The following is a 13,941-nucleotide window of genomic DNA, read 5'->3' as shown; positions in this document are numbered from 1 at the left end:
CCCCTTGATCAAATTCTTTATGTCTCTCTTTATGTAGCTTCATCTGGATTATCTTCCCTAGAGATTTTCTTGTTTCTCTAGAGGATTTAAACTGAAATTAGTATGATTTTGCTTAATGGTTTATTCTATTGTATTTTCATAAAAGTATTGATGATATGAATTAATTCCAAGAATGAATTACTAATGATGGATTGCTCAGAAATGGAAGACTGTAAGAAGAATGTTTGGAAATGGTTGTTACTGAGATTTTAGGGAAGATTTTTGCAGAGCCCTTTTGAATAGTAATAGCTAGGCAGATTTCCTGTATTTCAGCACTAAGCTTACCCTGACCAGGAGATCACTTGATTGTTCAAGTGATTTACATATCTTCCTTTGTATTTATGTACCTTTTAATCATCTCTGTCTCACTATTTTCAAAAAAGATCTGAAAATAGTTTAATTTTAAAGTAAAATAAAAATGAAAAATGAGAAAGAAATAATTTAGCACTATCAGGATTTAGCAACCAACCAAAGTGCCTAGTATCATCATGAGAGGCTCTGATGCTATAGTTAATAAGACTTGGACACAACATCTTGAGAAGTATGTTGGGGAGACTTGTAAACAGACGTATAAACCAGTAATTATAATGCATTTGTCTATAAACATGGTGTGGTGATGGAACAAAATAGAGGGGCTGGTGGAAGGCAGTCAACAAAGGGTTTTATCCAGACGAAATGCTTAAATTAAGCCTAGAGTAGGCTAATTATGATGTCATCCATAAAGGAAGGGCATTCTGTTAATAGAGTAGGGAATGGTATATGCAAATATACAAGGGCAAAAAATATCGTAGCTTATTTAGGAAACTCCAAGAAATTCTGTCTTCTTGGAACAGAGGCAGTAAACCAGAATGAGGAAGACATAAATCTGGTGAGGAGAGCAGCAGCCAGACCATGTACGGGACTATGAGCCATGCAGAGAAGCTTGCTTCTCCTCCTGTAGATAGAGGGCTTTCCTGGCGGCTCAGACGGTAAAGAATCTGCCTACAATGCAGGAGACGTGGGTTTGACCCCTGGTTTGGGAATCTCCCCTGGAGAAGGGAATGGCCCACTCCAGTCTTCTTTCCTGGAGAATTCCATGGACAGAGGATACAATCCATGAGGTCTCAGAGTCAGACATGACTGAATGACTAACAGCAAAAACAGCATGTGGATAATGGGGAGTATTTGCAGGCTTATAAATAAAGGAAAAGAAGATCCAGGTACTACATAGTTTCTAAGGCTAAAATTTAGATTTAATTCTCAGATGTTTAGCAACCAAGACAAAAATGAATGCATCTTTGGTTTTGTGGTTGTGTTGTTGACCCAGGAGCATGGATATAGGCCTTTAGATCAGGACACCATCTTCATTAGTGTTTAGCTTTGAAACATTTAGCAAACACTAATATTATGTTTAAGAGAAATGGATATTTTATGAGCTGCTTTATATTTGCAAAGCACTCACATGTATATTCTCTTATTTAATCATCGCAACCCTGCAGCATGTCCATTTTCTATTCCATTTTACAAATGAGGAAACTGGCTCAGAGATATCACATAGTAATTAAGTTGTAGAGTTATTATTCTAAATTCACCTCAGCCCCATATGCCTATCTAAATTTTGGTTAAGTGACTTAAAACATAAAAAATTCCTTTTGAGCCTCTTCTCTTGCAAAACTGACAGCAATAATAATATTTTTCCTTGTAGTATTGGTGGGAACGTAAAAGGAAATAGTCATTGCAAAGAGCCTTGCACTTAGTACATGTTCAATAAATGACACCCTTTCCTACTTTCGCCCCATTCACATCCTACAGAAGCAAACATGGTTGGAAAACTTAGGACTTAAATTATTCATGATTTCTAGCACAGCTTTGGGGTTAAGAGTGTATTACAAAGTAAAGAAATTAATAGTTTTAGCTGACAAAATGGTATTTAACAATGAAGTTCATTACCTCACTTCTAACAGCCAGAGTCTTTTTTTATTGTGATAACTGACTCTGGGACCATCAAAATAACCCTGTGAAAGTAAATCCCACTGCCTCCAAAATAACTCTTTCCAAAAAAAGAATCACCTTTTGAAAGTACATGTGGTTACTTTCTAAAATAAAGCTTTCATTTTCAGTCCTTCCTTAAATTACTACATTTTAATAAGGATGTAAAATAAATACTAATAAAGTGATAGCTTTTCAAGTCAATAAAAAGGAAATTACCTGTGTGCTTAAGTAGTGTGTCTTGAGAATCACATCATGACCAGATATGTCCAGAGCTGGGAATTAGAGCAAGTCTTTCAGAGTAAGGCACAGACTTTCTCTCAACATTATACTTAGCATTGTCCTGTTTAAAAACAAACAGAAGACTTTTTTATTTTCAAATGTATAATGCTTTTTAAGCCATGCATTTGTGGTGGATGTTATCCTCTCTTGCCAGTGTTTTGTAAAGATTTTGCAAAGATGCAGGTGTTAAGCTGCAGAAATTCCAAGTCAGACTCAAAAACCTCTTTTTCATATTGTGGTGTAATTAAATTGTATTCTTCTACTGTGTTCTTCTAAAATGGCTCACTTCCCTCTTTTTACAAAATATTTATGGACTTTTTCTGTATTTCCTTGTTTTGATGATTATTGACCAAAGAGACATCATTAATACAATGTGGAGGGTTAAGTCTAAACATCTCTTACATAAACTTGAACTATTATAAAATTGGTTCTTCTTGTTCTGTTTGAACACACTTGTACAAGGTATTTTTGATGTATGTGGATTAATCAATTCTGTAGGCTTGCAAAAACCTGCAAATGTTTACAGATACTAACACTAAATGTTATATAAGATGCAAGACCGTCCCTGGTTTGAAAAATCTTTTGATGCTGTTGGGGAAGAGTTGGAGGTGCACATGATCCAAAGCTCAATTCCTTAATATAACATATAACTAGGGGCTAATTATATAGGGAAGGCTAGGGATTTTTGTGTATCAGAGAGTAGACAGATCAGAGAGGTTATAGAGTTTATGAAGAACTTGGGCTTTGCAGGCTGAGGGATCAGTGCAAGAGGCTCTGCAGAAGGAGAATCAGCAAGCCTGAAAGATTAACTGGCAGAGAGGGGCAAGGAAAGCAGTGAGACAAATAGTACCGACAAGTTTGTATTAATATAAACAGAGGATGGGAAGGGGAGTCATGTAAGGGGAAAACACTCGCAGGCAAGTTTTTACTTTTGAAAAAGAGTTTTCCAGGATCGGAAAGACACCAAAGCTTGGAGCTCGGATGAACGGGCAAACCCTCTTTGGGGGGCTAGTACTCAGCAACTTATACATAGTGGAAACTTTAAGGATAGATAATATCTCAGAATATTGTGGTGGCCTTCAGTTCAGTTCAGTTCAGTCGCTTAGTTGTGTCTGACTTTGCAACCCCATGGACTGCAGCACGCCAGGCTTCCCTGTCCATCACCAACTCCCGGAGCTTGTTCAAACTCATGTCCATTGAGGTAGTGATGCCGTCCAACCATCTCATCCTCTGTCGTCCCCCTCTCCTCCTGCCTTCAATCTTTCCCAGCATCAGGGTCTTTTCAAATGAGTCAATTCTTCACATCAGGTGGCCAAAGTATTGGACTTTCAGCTTCAGCATCAGTCCTTCCAATGAATATTCAATTGATTTCCTTTGGGATGGACTGGTTGTATCTCCTTGCAGTCCAAGAGACTCTCAAGAGTCTTCTGCAACACTGCACTTCAAAAGCATCAGTTCTTTGGTGCTCATCTTTCTTTATGGTCCAACTCTCACATCCATACATGACTACTGGAAAAACCATAGCTTTGATTAGATGGACATTTGTTGGCAAAGTAATGTCTCTGATTTTTAATACACTGTCTAGGTTTGTTATAGCTTTTCTTCCAAGGAGTAAGTGTCTTTTAATTTCATGGCTGCAGTCACCATCTGCAGTGATTTTGGAGCCGAAAAATAAAGTCGCTCACTATTTCCATTGATTCCTCATCTATTTGCCATGAACTAATGGGACTGGATGCCATGATCTTAGTTTTCTGAATGCTGAGTTTTAAGCCAACTTTTTCACTCTCCTCTTTCACTTTCATCAAGAGGATCTTTAGTTCTTCTTAGCTTTCTGCCATAAGGGTGGTGTCATCTGCATATCTGAGGTTATTGATATTTCTCCAAGCAATCTTGATTCCAGCTTGTGCTTCATCCAACTCAGCATTTCTCATGATGTACTCTGCATATAAGTTAAATAAGCAGGACAATAAACAGCCTTGACATACTCTTTTTCCTATTTGGAACCAGTCTGTTGTTCCATGTCCAGTTCTAACTGTTGCTTCTTGACCTGCACACAGATTTCTCAGGAGGCAGGTCTGGTTGCCTGGTATACCTATCTCTTTAAGAATTTTCCACAATTTGTTGTGATCCACACAGTCAAAGACTTTGGCATAGTCAATAAAGCAGAAGTAGATGTTTTTCTGGAACTCTCTTGCCTTTTCAATGATCTAACGGATTTTGGCAATTTGATTTCTGGTTCTTCTGCCTTTTCTAAATCCAGCTTGAACATCTGGGAGTTCACAGTTCACATACTGTCGAAGCCTAGCTTGGAGAATTTTGAGCATTACTCTGCTAGCGTGTGAGATGAGTGCAATTGTGCAGTAGTTTGAGCATTCTTTGGCATTGACTTTCTTTGGGATTGGAATGAAAACAGTGGCCACTGCTGAGTTTTCCAAATTTACTGGCATATTGAGTGCACTTTCACAGCATTAGGCCTTAGAGAATTTCTATTTATAATGCATTTATTTGTTACTTCTCTTAGAAAACTGCATCAGTAGTACACAGAAAGATGGCTAGTAGCACTGTAGTATTAATTTTCTCTGCTAAAGTTCTTATTATCACAAATTTGAATGGTTTTAAAGATTCTTTAGTATTTAAATATTTATTTTAAGATATGTCAGCAAAATTCTTATTTACTTAAAAAATATTCATACCAAAATCCCTATGTAAGAGGTAGGTGGTTCTAAATTTGTGAGTACATGAGCATAGAATTTTCTGTTTGCTGTCTTCTAAATACAGAAGTATAATATATATAATGTGCATGTATTATTATAAAATATTTGTATAAAATATATATACAAATATTCTATGAACAGAACATCTGAGGGCTAGTGTAAAGTATACTAATTGTAATGTAACTTACATATGAAAGTAACATGATATTATTTTTTACCCATTTTGACTGCAGTGTTATGTAATGGCTTCTTAGGTGCATGTTCTGTGCCTGTTATGGATGAGCTCGTATTCAGATATTCTTTGTAAAAGAGCTTTGAATACAGCTTTGTAAAATGCCTCTCATTTCAACCATTGGAATAAAATGTATCACATCATTGTCCAGCCATGTCTGCCTGTCAAATGAAATATTATTTGTAAGGCAACAAACAGAAAGCCTCTCTCAGCATGTGCAGTTTTACACTTCGGTTTGTAGAAAGGAAGACCATGTTGAAATCATTTGAGGTGTGGTACAAGGTGGTCAGTCTCAGAAATCCAGTGGGAGGGTGCCCAGCACATCGTTACCTTTCACGCATTGTTTTTCAGGAGATGGCTGAAATCAGTCATCTCGCATATGGTTTGAAAAAGGCTTGTCTTGCTGGCAAGCAAACTGTTATTTAAGTATACAATCCACTCTACTACTGAAACAGTTTTGCCAAACTTATCCAAGTATTCTCACATGCTTAAAGATGGTATAAATATCATTTATTGCTAGCAGTTTTCTTCAGACTATATGGAATGTCTTCCTGCTGCCTGATCTAAGTGTCCCAGTTTACATTATGGCCTTTACTGCCTCTGTTTGATGGAGTGATCAGTAAAAATTTAATGACACTATAAAATAATAAAAATGTCATTAATTTACCACGGATCTTGGATGCAGTGGTTGTAAAGTTACATTAATAAACAGAATATTTTTTACAACAAAAAGCATTGTTACGTGGGAACGTATAAATAACACACATAAATTTAAGAGCAATTTTACTGTTAGCACACACATTATTATGGAATAGCCAATAAGTGTATAAAACATAGTATATAAAATTTTATTAAAATATACTGTGCACATCAAAAATTCAGCTTTTATCTAAGTGCAAAGAAAAGCCATTATTGTGTGCTTACTGTTTCATTGCTGTTCTTTCCCCATATCACAATTTTACATTTGTTGCCAGTAAGAGGAAGTTGATTTTTTTTTTCCCTAGATGAAAACAAACCTCTTATTTTTTAGCTACCCCAAATTCATTCTCTCTCTCCACCGATGCAAAGACAGAATTGATCAATCTTGCTATGTATGGTAGGAAGGGAAAAGTTGCTAATCTAATGCAAAGTTAAAAATAATGCCTGAGGAGTTGAACGGTTTGTTCAGTGACTCTAGAAATAAGGGATAATAATGCAGCAGTCTATCTGTCATCAGTGAGGCTACCCCGTCATTGACTCTGATAATATGTGAAGATGATGGATGCTACCGTCTTGTGGCTTGTAACATTTAACATTCATCAGCTCTCACTAAAGGGGGCTTTATCATTTAAATATCTTTATTTAATATGCAACATCTACCTCATACATCATAATTTCAAAGCACTTAGAGAGCCAACAGTCTTACAACACAGCAGAGCTGACTTTAATTTTTTTCAATAACTTTTATGTTGCCTGCATGTTTGTGACTGACAATGCATAAGTAAGTGTCTGATCATATCGCTGCATGTAAAATGCACATTTCACTGTCATCCTGAAAACTGGGGATTTTTCCTGCCTGGGGGGTTGAGATTAAAATTAGCATTGAGGTGTTTTGTTTATATCTCCAAAATATCTACTTGGGAACTATATACCTCGTGAAAACTTGTTCAAGTGCATGGAAAACTTAGAGTTAAGAGCTTGCCACCCATCGTCTGCATTTCCGTATGGGGACATACCCATTGGCTCTTAATGGCCAGAAGTTGAGGGCCTCTTGGAACTAAAGAATCTTTAAACTTCTCTCTGTGCCCATGTCCACATCCTGTATTTACTAGGCTCATGTTCAACCTCACTGGTAAAATCTTTGCTTAGCTCAGCTGCCCTGAGCTAACTTGTAGACATAGAGCCTCTTATCTTATGGTTATGTGGCTGGCAAATAAATATTCTGAGCTATTCTTTGAAGAAAAGAAGGAAATCTTCTGGGAGACTAGGTAGAAATTTATATGAAAGGGCATGGCTTTGCAGGGTCCTTCTTTAATCTCAAACACAAATGCTTAATATTACCAAATATAAAATGCAGCCCACTGCCCAAAACAATTTTTCTCATTGATTTATTTTCTGCCTATTTAACAAGCGTTTCATGGGATATTCTTCCTTGACTTCTATTCTGTCAAAATATTGATATTTTATAAGGAAACTATCTCTGCTGTAGATTTTTTTTTCAATGAAGTCAGAAAAATGTATGACTTCAAAGACACTGAGAATGTGTTGTTGAATGTTCTGAATGTTTTTTGTTATGATTAAAAACAAGCTGATACTACTGAATTGTGAGTGCACTTCACTTTTTATAAAAGAAAAGATATTATCATCATGTAAGCTTTGTTGTCTTAGGATTTTACAAACCATGGCATGTAATTTTCCCTCTTCTCTTTCCTTGTCAAAATATTGATATTCTTTCAGGAACTTTATGATTTTATTTTATTTTTTTTTACTGAGAATATTTTCCAGTAAAATCAAAGAGAATGAATGACTAGAAAGATACTTGAAATATGCATATTGATAGATAGCATGGTCTGTTGATTTTCAGAGAAAGTTGCTTTTCCCCCCATGAAAATACAGCTAAAGGTTGTTCTTCCAAGAAGATTGCAGGTGTCACATCAAAACTCCTTTTGCATTTAACATAGGGAAAGCATTCACATGCAAATATTTGAAATGCGAAACAATGTGATAAAACAAAGGTTGAATATTTTGCTGTCCCTGGTACTCCTCATCTTCACTTTCTTTTGCTTCACATCATGACAACCAAAAGTGCTCCTCAGTAATCAAAACTGGCTGATTAAAAGCAGCTGTCCTCCCCGCAACAATGTGTGCAACTCCCGTATGGCTTGTGGTTGCTTTTTGTTGTGGCCTGCATCAGGATAATTTGTTCTTGTGCAGCAGTGTTGTCACATAAGAAGATATTGGGGAACCATACTTAATTTGCTTTTTATTTTCACTTTTTTCAAAAATAAGTGTCATGTTTCAGAGGTTTCCCCACATACCACTTTTGTTAACTAGTTAGTATTACCCAGTTGGGGAAATTCATGATTATAATTTTGTTGCCATCTTTCATAGAAATGGTGCTAGATTAAAGCAAGGTTTATACTGTATTTTCTTCTAACACAGATTTCAACATTACATGATGAAGGGGAACTGGAAGACTTCCTGCACAATTTGACTGATGGGAATTAATTATAGAAATATAATGATATTCAAAAATAATCATATTAGAAAGCACAAGTGTAGTGAGGCTGTACAAATGAGACACAGCCTCTATCAAGTAATTGTATGTTTGCTCTTTAAGAATATTTCCAAGTTTCTAAACATCTTACAGAAAAGAACACTCAGAGTGTTTCCATCTAATGCCGAACATGCTCAGTACAGAACTAGGTCATTGAACAATAGACTGAACAGCAATCAGCACTCTACTGCTGCATAATGCATTAAGTATAACATGCAGAAACCATTCCCGGAGCTGGAAGCTGCTATTTCATGTCTGTAAATTCAAGCTGACATGACATTTAATATTGTTTCATAGTAATGAACAACAAGGTTTCATTCATTCATAAGCACAACACAAAGCCAAGTTTGAGTCTGGAGAGAAACAAGGAGAGAAGGAGACACGTGCTGTTTTTCTGCAGACAAGAACACCATGTTAATGCTGGTCAATGAGCTCCCTGCTACCGATCCAGAGAGCGACAGAAGGAGAGTTCATTGTGATGCTTCAGACGACTGCTCCTAGAAGGACAGGTTAACAAGTAAAACACCTTTGGGTTTTCCTAGTGTAATGGCAGAAGTGTTTAACTTTCCTGACTCAAGGGCTGGCCGGGAGTGATGTGCTGCTTTTCACTTACCAGGAAGTTGCAGTTCAAACTCCTGAACAAAATACAGTATCAGTGCCGTCATCTAGTCTGCCTGCTTTGAAATATTTGTTTTTGAAATCTTTTTGCCTAAAATTCTGATTTGTATTTTTCCAGGAGTACCAATGCAAACTATGATCTCTAAATGGGAAATCTCCCCTCCCCGTTGAATAACAGTATATTCTAATGGAAACTGCTCTTTCAAATTTTGTGCTTTTGGCTCACACCTTTCAATTGCATTCCTTTTAGATGACTGGAACAAATCCAGCAGAGAGAAGATGTGCAGTACAGCCCTGGCAGGTTTCCTGCCACAGATGTCCTTTCCTTAGAGCTACTATGGTTTAGGTGCTGTCAGCACTGTTGGTGCCACAAACAGGCTTTAGTGGAATCTTCCTGAAAGATTTTCTGAGTTCCAGTTGGTCAGAAATGATGTTTGTAAATTCAAGTTTCATCCATTAAGCAAGGTAGAAATTGGAAGGAAAAAGTGGCTGCTTTGGAAGCTAGAATAAGTCTCTGGTTATTCTTTCCTCTAGGAAAGAACACGCTTTGAAAATTTGGGGCCCCAGTTAACAGGAAAGTCAAGCGAAGATGGAAAGCTGGGCCCAGGTGTCATCGATCTTACCCGGCCAGAAGATGCAGAGGGTGAGTGGCTTTTCTGTAGCTCTTTTCTGCTGCTCTGTGTGTCTCTAAAGGTGCGCCCGAGTTAGATAGAGGATCTTTATGGTCTTTCTTGGAAGTAACCAGATCAATTTTCTTGGCAAAACAGAAGAAATGTTAGTCTTCATTGTGTGTTACAGTTGAGGAATTTGAAATTCATGTAGATCCTGTTACTGAACACATAGCAAAAAGAACTTTCTACATTCCATTGAACAACAAAATTCTGTGTTTCAACCACCTCAAGACTTCCTTATTTATTTTTCTTTTTAGGGACAAATTCACAAAGAAGGATTTTTTTTTTAACCCCCATATAAGTGATTTCCAGGTGCAATCAAACCCTTCTGGAAACTAAATGATAGTATGAAGCAGATCTGGTGTAAAATTAATAATTGCTTGGGCAAGGCCTAGCCTGTGTCTGGATACTAACCTTTACAAAGTCTTTTGAAAGTCTGGATGGTAAAGACCAGCTTTACTCTCAATGTGTTTACCCCCAGCAGTATCAATGCCTGTCCACTTCTTTTTCCTTTTTGTTTGTTTTAAATGCACAAGCAGCGAATCAGCAGAAATTGCTCCCCAGAGGCTGAGTACAATTTATGAGTTAGGTCAGCACTTCAGTAGTAATGTTGCCTGGTTATTTACTGTGTCATCACAGAGTAGGGACTGGTTTTCCCTTTAGCTGTGCCTTTGGCAGAATCCCTCCCACCAGTCAGGGAAGATTAATTTGTTCTCTTCAGAGTAACACAATACTTCACCCATCTCGGGTCCCAGTTAAAGTCCTTTAGCTTGAGGGGAAGAATCTTACTGTTATCCCTTTTACTGGTATGATTTCTTCCAGGACCCTAATCCCTTGAAAATGTCTAAAGACTTTTCATAGCAGCATCTGATCTAGGCATGGCTTTTAGTGATGGTTGGAGCCATCCTGGGCAGTTCAGAAATCCCTGGCATGAGCACTAAGGGAGGGGTAGTATCAGACATTAGGAAGCACTTCAGAGAGTCTTCAGAAGGTAGGTTCTTCATACCAGTAGGAGAGACTAATATTTAATGGAAGTCCTGGGGACAAGGTGTTAAACTCTGATTGGTTTGTGCCTGTATGAGAACAGGGAAGGAAGGAAAGAGAAAGGAAGAGGAGGAGGAGCAGGAGCAGAAAGGAGGAATAAAGAGGACTCAAAAGCAGAAATCACTCACTGTCTTTCACGAAAAATGAGCACTGAGAGCAGAGTGGCACTGACATTTTTATAGGCACTTAGAGATACAGGGTTTTTTTTTCCCTCCCTGGTGAGGACTAAGCTTCTGTGGTTTAGGGACTCAGTTATTCAGGTGTGGCCCATCTCAATTTCGTTGGAAGATGGTGCTGTAGAGTACCTCATTTTTGACCAGACACAATGAAGTAATACTTTTCATCACTTTGGAGTATTCAGTCTGGGTGTTTTTTTTTGTTTGTTTGTTTTTTGGTAGACTAGGAGTTAGAGAATTCTACCACCTTATCCTTGTTCTGAGTTTTCTTAAAGTCATTCATCTTTCTTCACTTAGTATCTTAACTGTGTTGTTGTTCAATTGCTTGGTTGTGTCTGACTCTTTATGACCCCATGGACTGCAGCATACCTGGTGTCCCTTCTTAACTGTACAATAGGTATAAAGTCATTTGCCCCTCAGTAATGTTAATAATCTAATTGATGATATCATATGCTTGGTAAGTTAAAAATCATAGTCAGAGTTATTAACCATTATAAAAAGAAAAAATAAAAGGTTTAACTGTAGAGAAACAGATTATATAGAAGCTTCTTTGGAACTTCCATTCAATTCAAACACAGATTGTTTGGATTCAAGCTAATTTCCTAATTATTACGCTTTTTATAAGCAAACATTTATTAAGCATTAATATTCCAGAGAACATGCTAAGCTTTTAACCCATATTTTCTCATTTAAATCATATACAACTATGTAAAGAAGGTATTTTTTCCCATTTTACAGATGAGGAAATTGAGGCTGAGAATAGTTAAGTAACTTGCCACAGGTCATATAGGTGGTAAGGGCAGAGGTGAGAGTTGATCCTAGGCAAACTGACTCCAGAACACAAGACATTAAGTACTGTGCTATCCTGCACCCCTTGTATATACAAATATATAAGTGGTGCCTTCATTTTCCTGAACAAACTCCTTGCGACCTTTCTCAGTATGGCCCATTTCCTCTCCCCTAAATATAGCAAGTCATGCCATGCGCCCGCTCTCGTGTTACACTGTCACACATAACAGCAATGCCTGATGAGTGTAATAGTAGAAGGCCTGTAGTGGCCCAGGAGCTTAAGGAGCGTGTGAAAACCTCCCTTCAGAAGCTTGCCCAGAGTTGCCATTGAGACCTCGTGTGCTTTTGGGGGACTGTGAGTTCATGAATGGAGTCAAGTTACCTGCTCTAATACCGAGAGAAGTGGAGTGCCTTTGTGAGGACTGCTGGGATGGGGAGCCGCCTTCTGCTGACTTCAGGATATTTTCTGGCATCTGTTCAAGCATAAGCTGATTGCAAAGGCTGCTGGAGTTTCAGTTCATATTAAAGTCAGAGTAGATAACAGGTACACATAATACTTTCTCCACTTTGCTAGTAAGAAGGAACTGAAGTGAAAGAATATTAAAAAATGTATTCACTCTTTCATTCAGTCTTGGTCAAAAAACAAACATTTCTTGAGTGCCTGTTCTGTGTGCCAGTCCCTGAACTACACAGTGGATAAAGCAAAGGAAGCAAAACAAATATGTTCCTGACCTCTTAGAGCTTAAAGTATAGTGAAGGAAGATGGAAGATTAAAAGGGAAATGCATAGATAATAAGGCAGATATAATTATCACTGAGAAAAGTATTAAGAAGATCAAGACTTCTTTGTTCCCCACAGAGGTTCAGAGTGGAAGCTACTTAGGTAAACTCCACTGGCAAGTGAGTTTTAAGCTCTAGCTCAGGATGTCATCCCTTCTTTGTCCACACATGATCTGGCTTTGAACAGTTGAGATATTTTTCCAGCTTTATTGAGATATAATTGACATATAACCTTGGTGCAAATTTAAGGTATAAACTGTGATGATTTGAAAACACATATATATTGGGAAATGATTACCGCAATAAGGTTAGTTAGCACCTCTATACCTCACAAATTATCTTTACTTGATGAGAAAATTAAAAACCTACTCTCTTAGCAATTTTCAAGTGTATAGGCAGTATTTTTACCTATAGTCACCCTGCCATATATCAGATCCCCAGAGCTTATTCATCTTATAACTGGAAGTTTATACTCTTTGACCAGTATCTTTCCATATCCCCTTCCTCCTAGTCCCTGGAAATCACCATTCTATTCTCTGTTTTTATGAGTGTAGCCTCTTTTGATTCCATGTATGCGTGAGATCATATAACATTTGTCTTTCTTGTCTGACATCATTTAGCATGTGCCTTCAAGGTCATCCATCTTGCTGCTAGTGGCAGGGTTTTCTTTTTTTATGGATGTGATATTTTTATCACATTCAAAAATATAAATGTATAAAGCAATCTCTGTATCCTTCATCTGCTCATGTGTATGTCCTGGCTATCGTGAATAACGCATAATGGCAGTTTTAAGGGGCTCTCCCCTTCCTCTGAGGCTTCACTGGTGGCTCAGATGGTAAAGAATCCTCCTGCAGTGCAGGAGACCCAGGTTCGATCTCTGGGTTGGGAAGATCCCCTGGAGAAGGAAGTGGCTACCGACTCGAGTATTCTTGCCTGGAGAATCCCAATGGATAGAGCAGAGGAGCCTAGCAGGCTACAGTCCATGGGATTGCAGAGTCAGACACGACTAAGTGACTAACATCCCTTCCTCTGCTTTCACCCCATTCTCCTGTGTGGCATCTGAAGTGACTAAAGTAAGCCTGGCTTCACAGGAAAATATCTGCCAGTTGTGAAAATGCCAATATCACTTAGTAAGCAATTTGTAGACCTTCTTCATAGCTTTGAGCATAGAAGCAGCAGGGAAAGGTCACCAAAAGAGGCAGCTGTGCGTGTGTATTAACCACTCATCAAAATCGAATGACAAAACCGTAAGCCAAGAAAACAGAAATTAAAAATATAAAAGGCAAATGTCTTCAAAATTTTATTTTTAAAGTCCAGCTGTTATTTGGCTTGAATATGACAAGACAGCATTTCTTGTTCACCATGATATTTAT

The 13,941-nt window shown here is 37.7% G+C and overlaps 1 protein-coding gene across 11 annotated transcripts in view; it reads left to right on the top strand.

Moving 5' to 3' along the window:
• SOX6 (SRY-box 6) overlaps nt 1-13,941 on the top strand; it is a 715,392-nt gene that overhangs the window by 655,960 nt on the left and 45,491 nt on the right. For all 11 annotated transcript variants that reach the window (XM_018059595.1, XM_018059594.1, XM_018059593.1 and 8 more), the window contains one exon: nt 9,644-9,752. In XM_018059595.1, coding sequence (XP_017915084.1) covers nt 9,644-9,752 — 109 coding nt within the window. The remainder of the gene's footprint in view (nt 1-9,643; nt 9,753-13,941) is intronic.

This window comes from Capra hircus, chromosome 15 (assembly GCF_001704415.2).
Source record: "Capra hircus breed San Clemente chromosome 15, ASM170441v1, whole genome shotgun sequence".
NCBI lineage: Eukaryota > Metazoa > Chordata > Mammalia > Artiodactyla > Bovidae > Capra > Capra hircus.
Note: the sequence above shows the minus strand (reverse complement) of the source record. Positions and strands in the feature narration are given on the sequence as shown.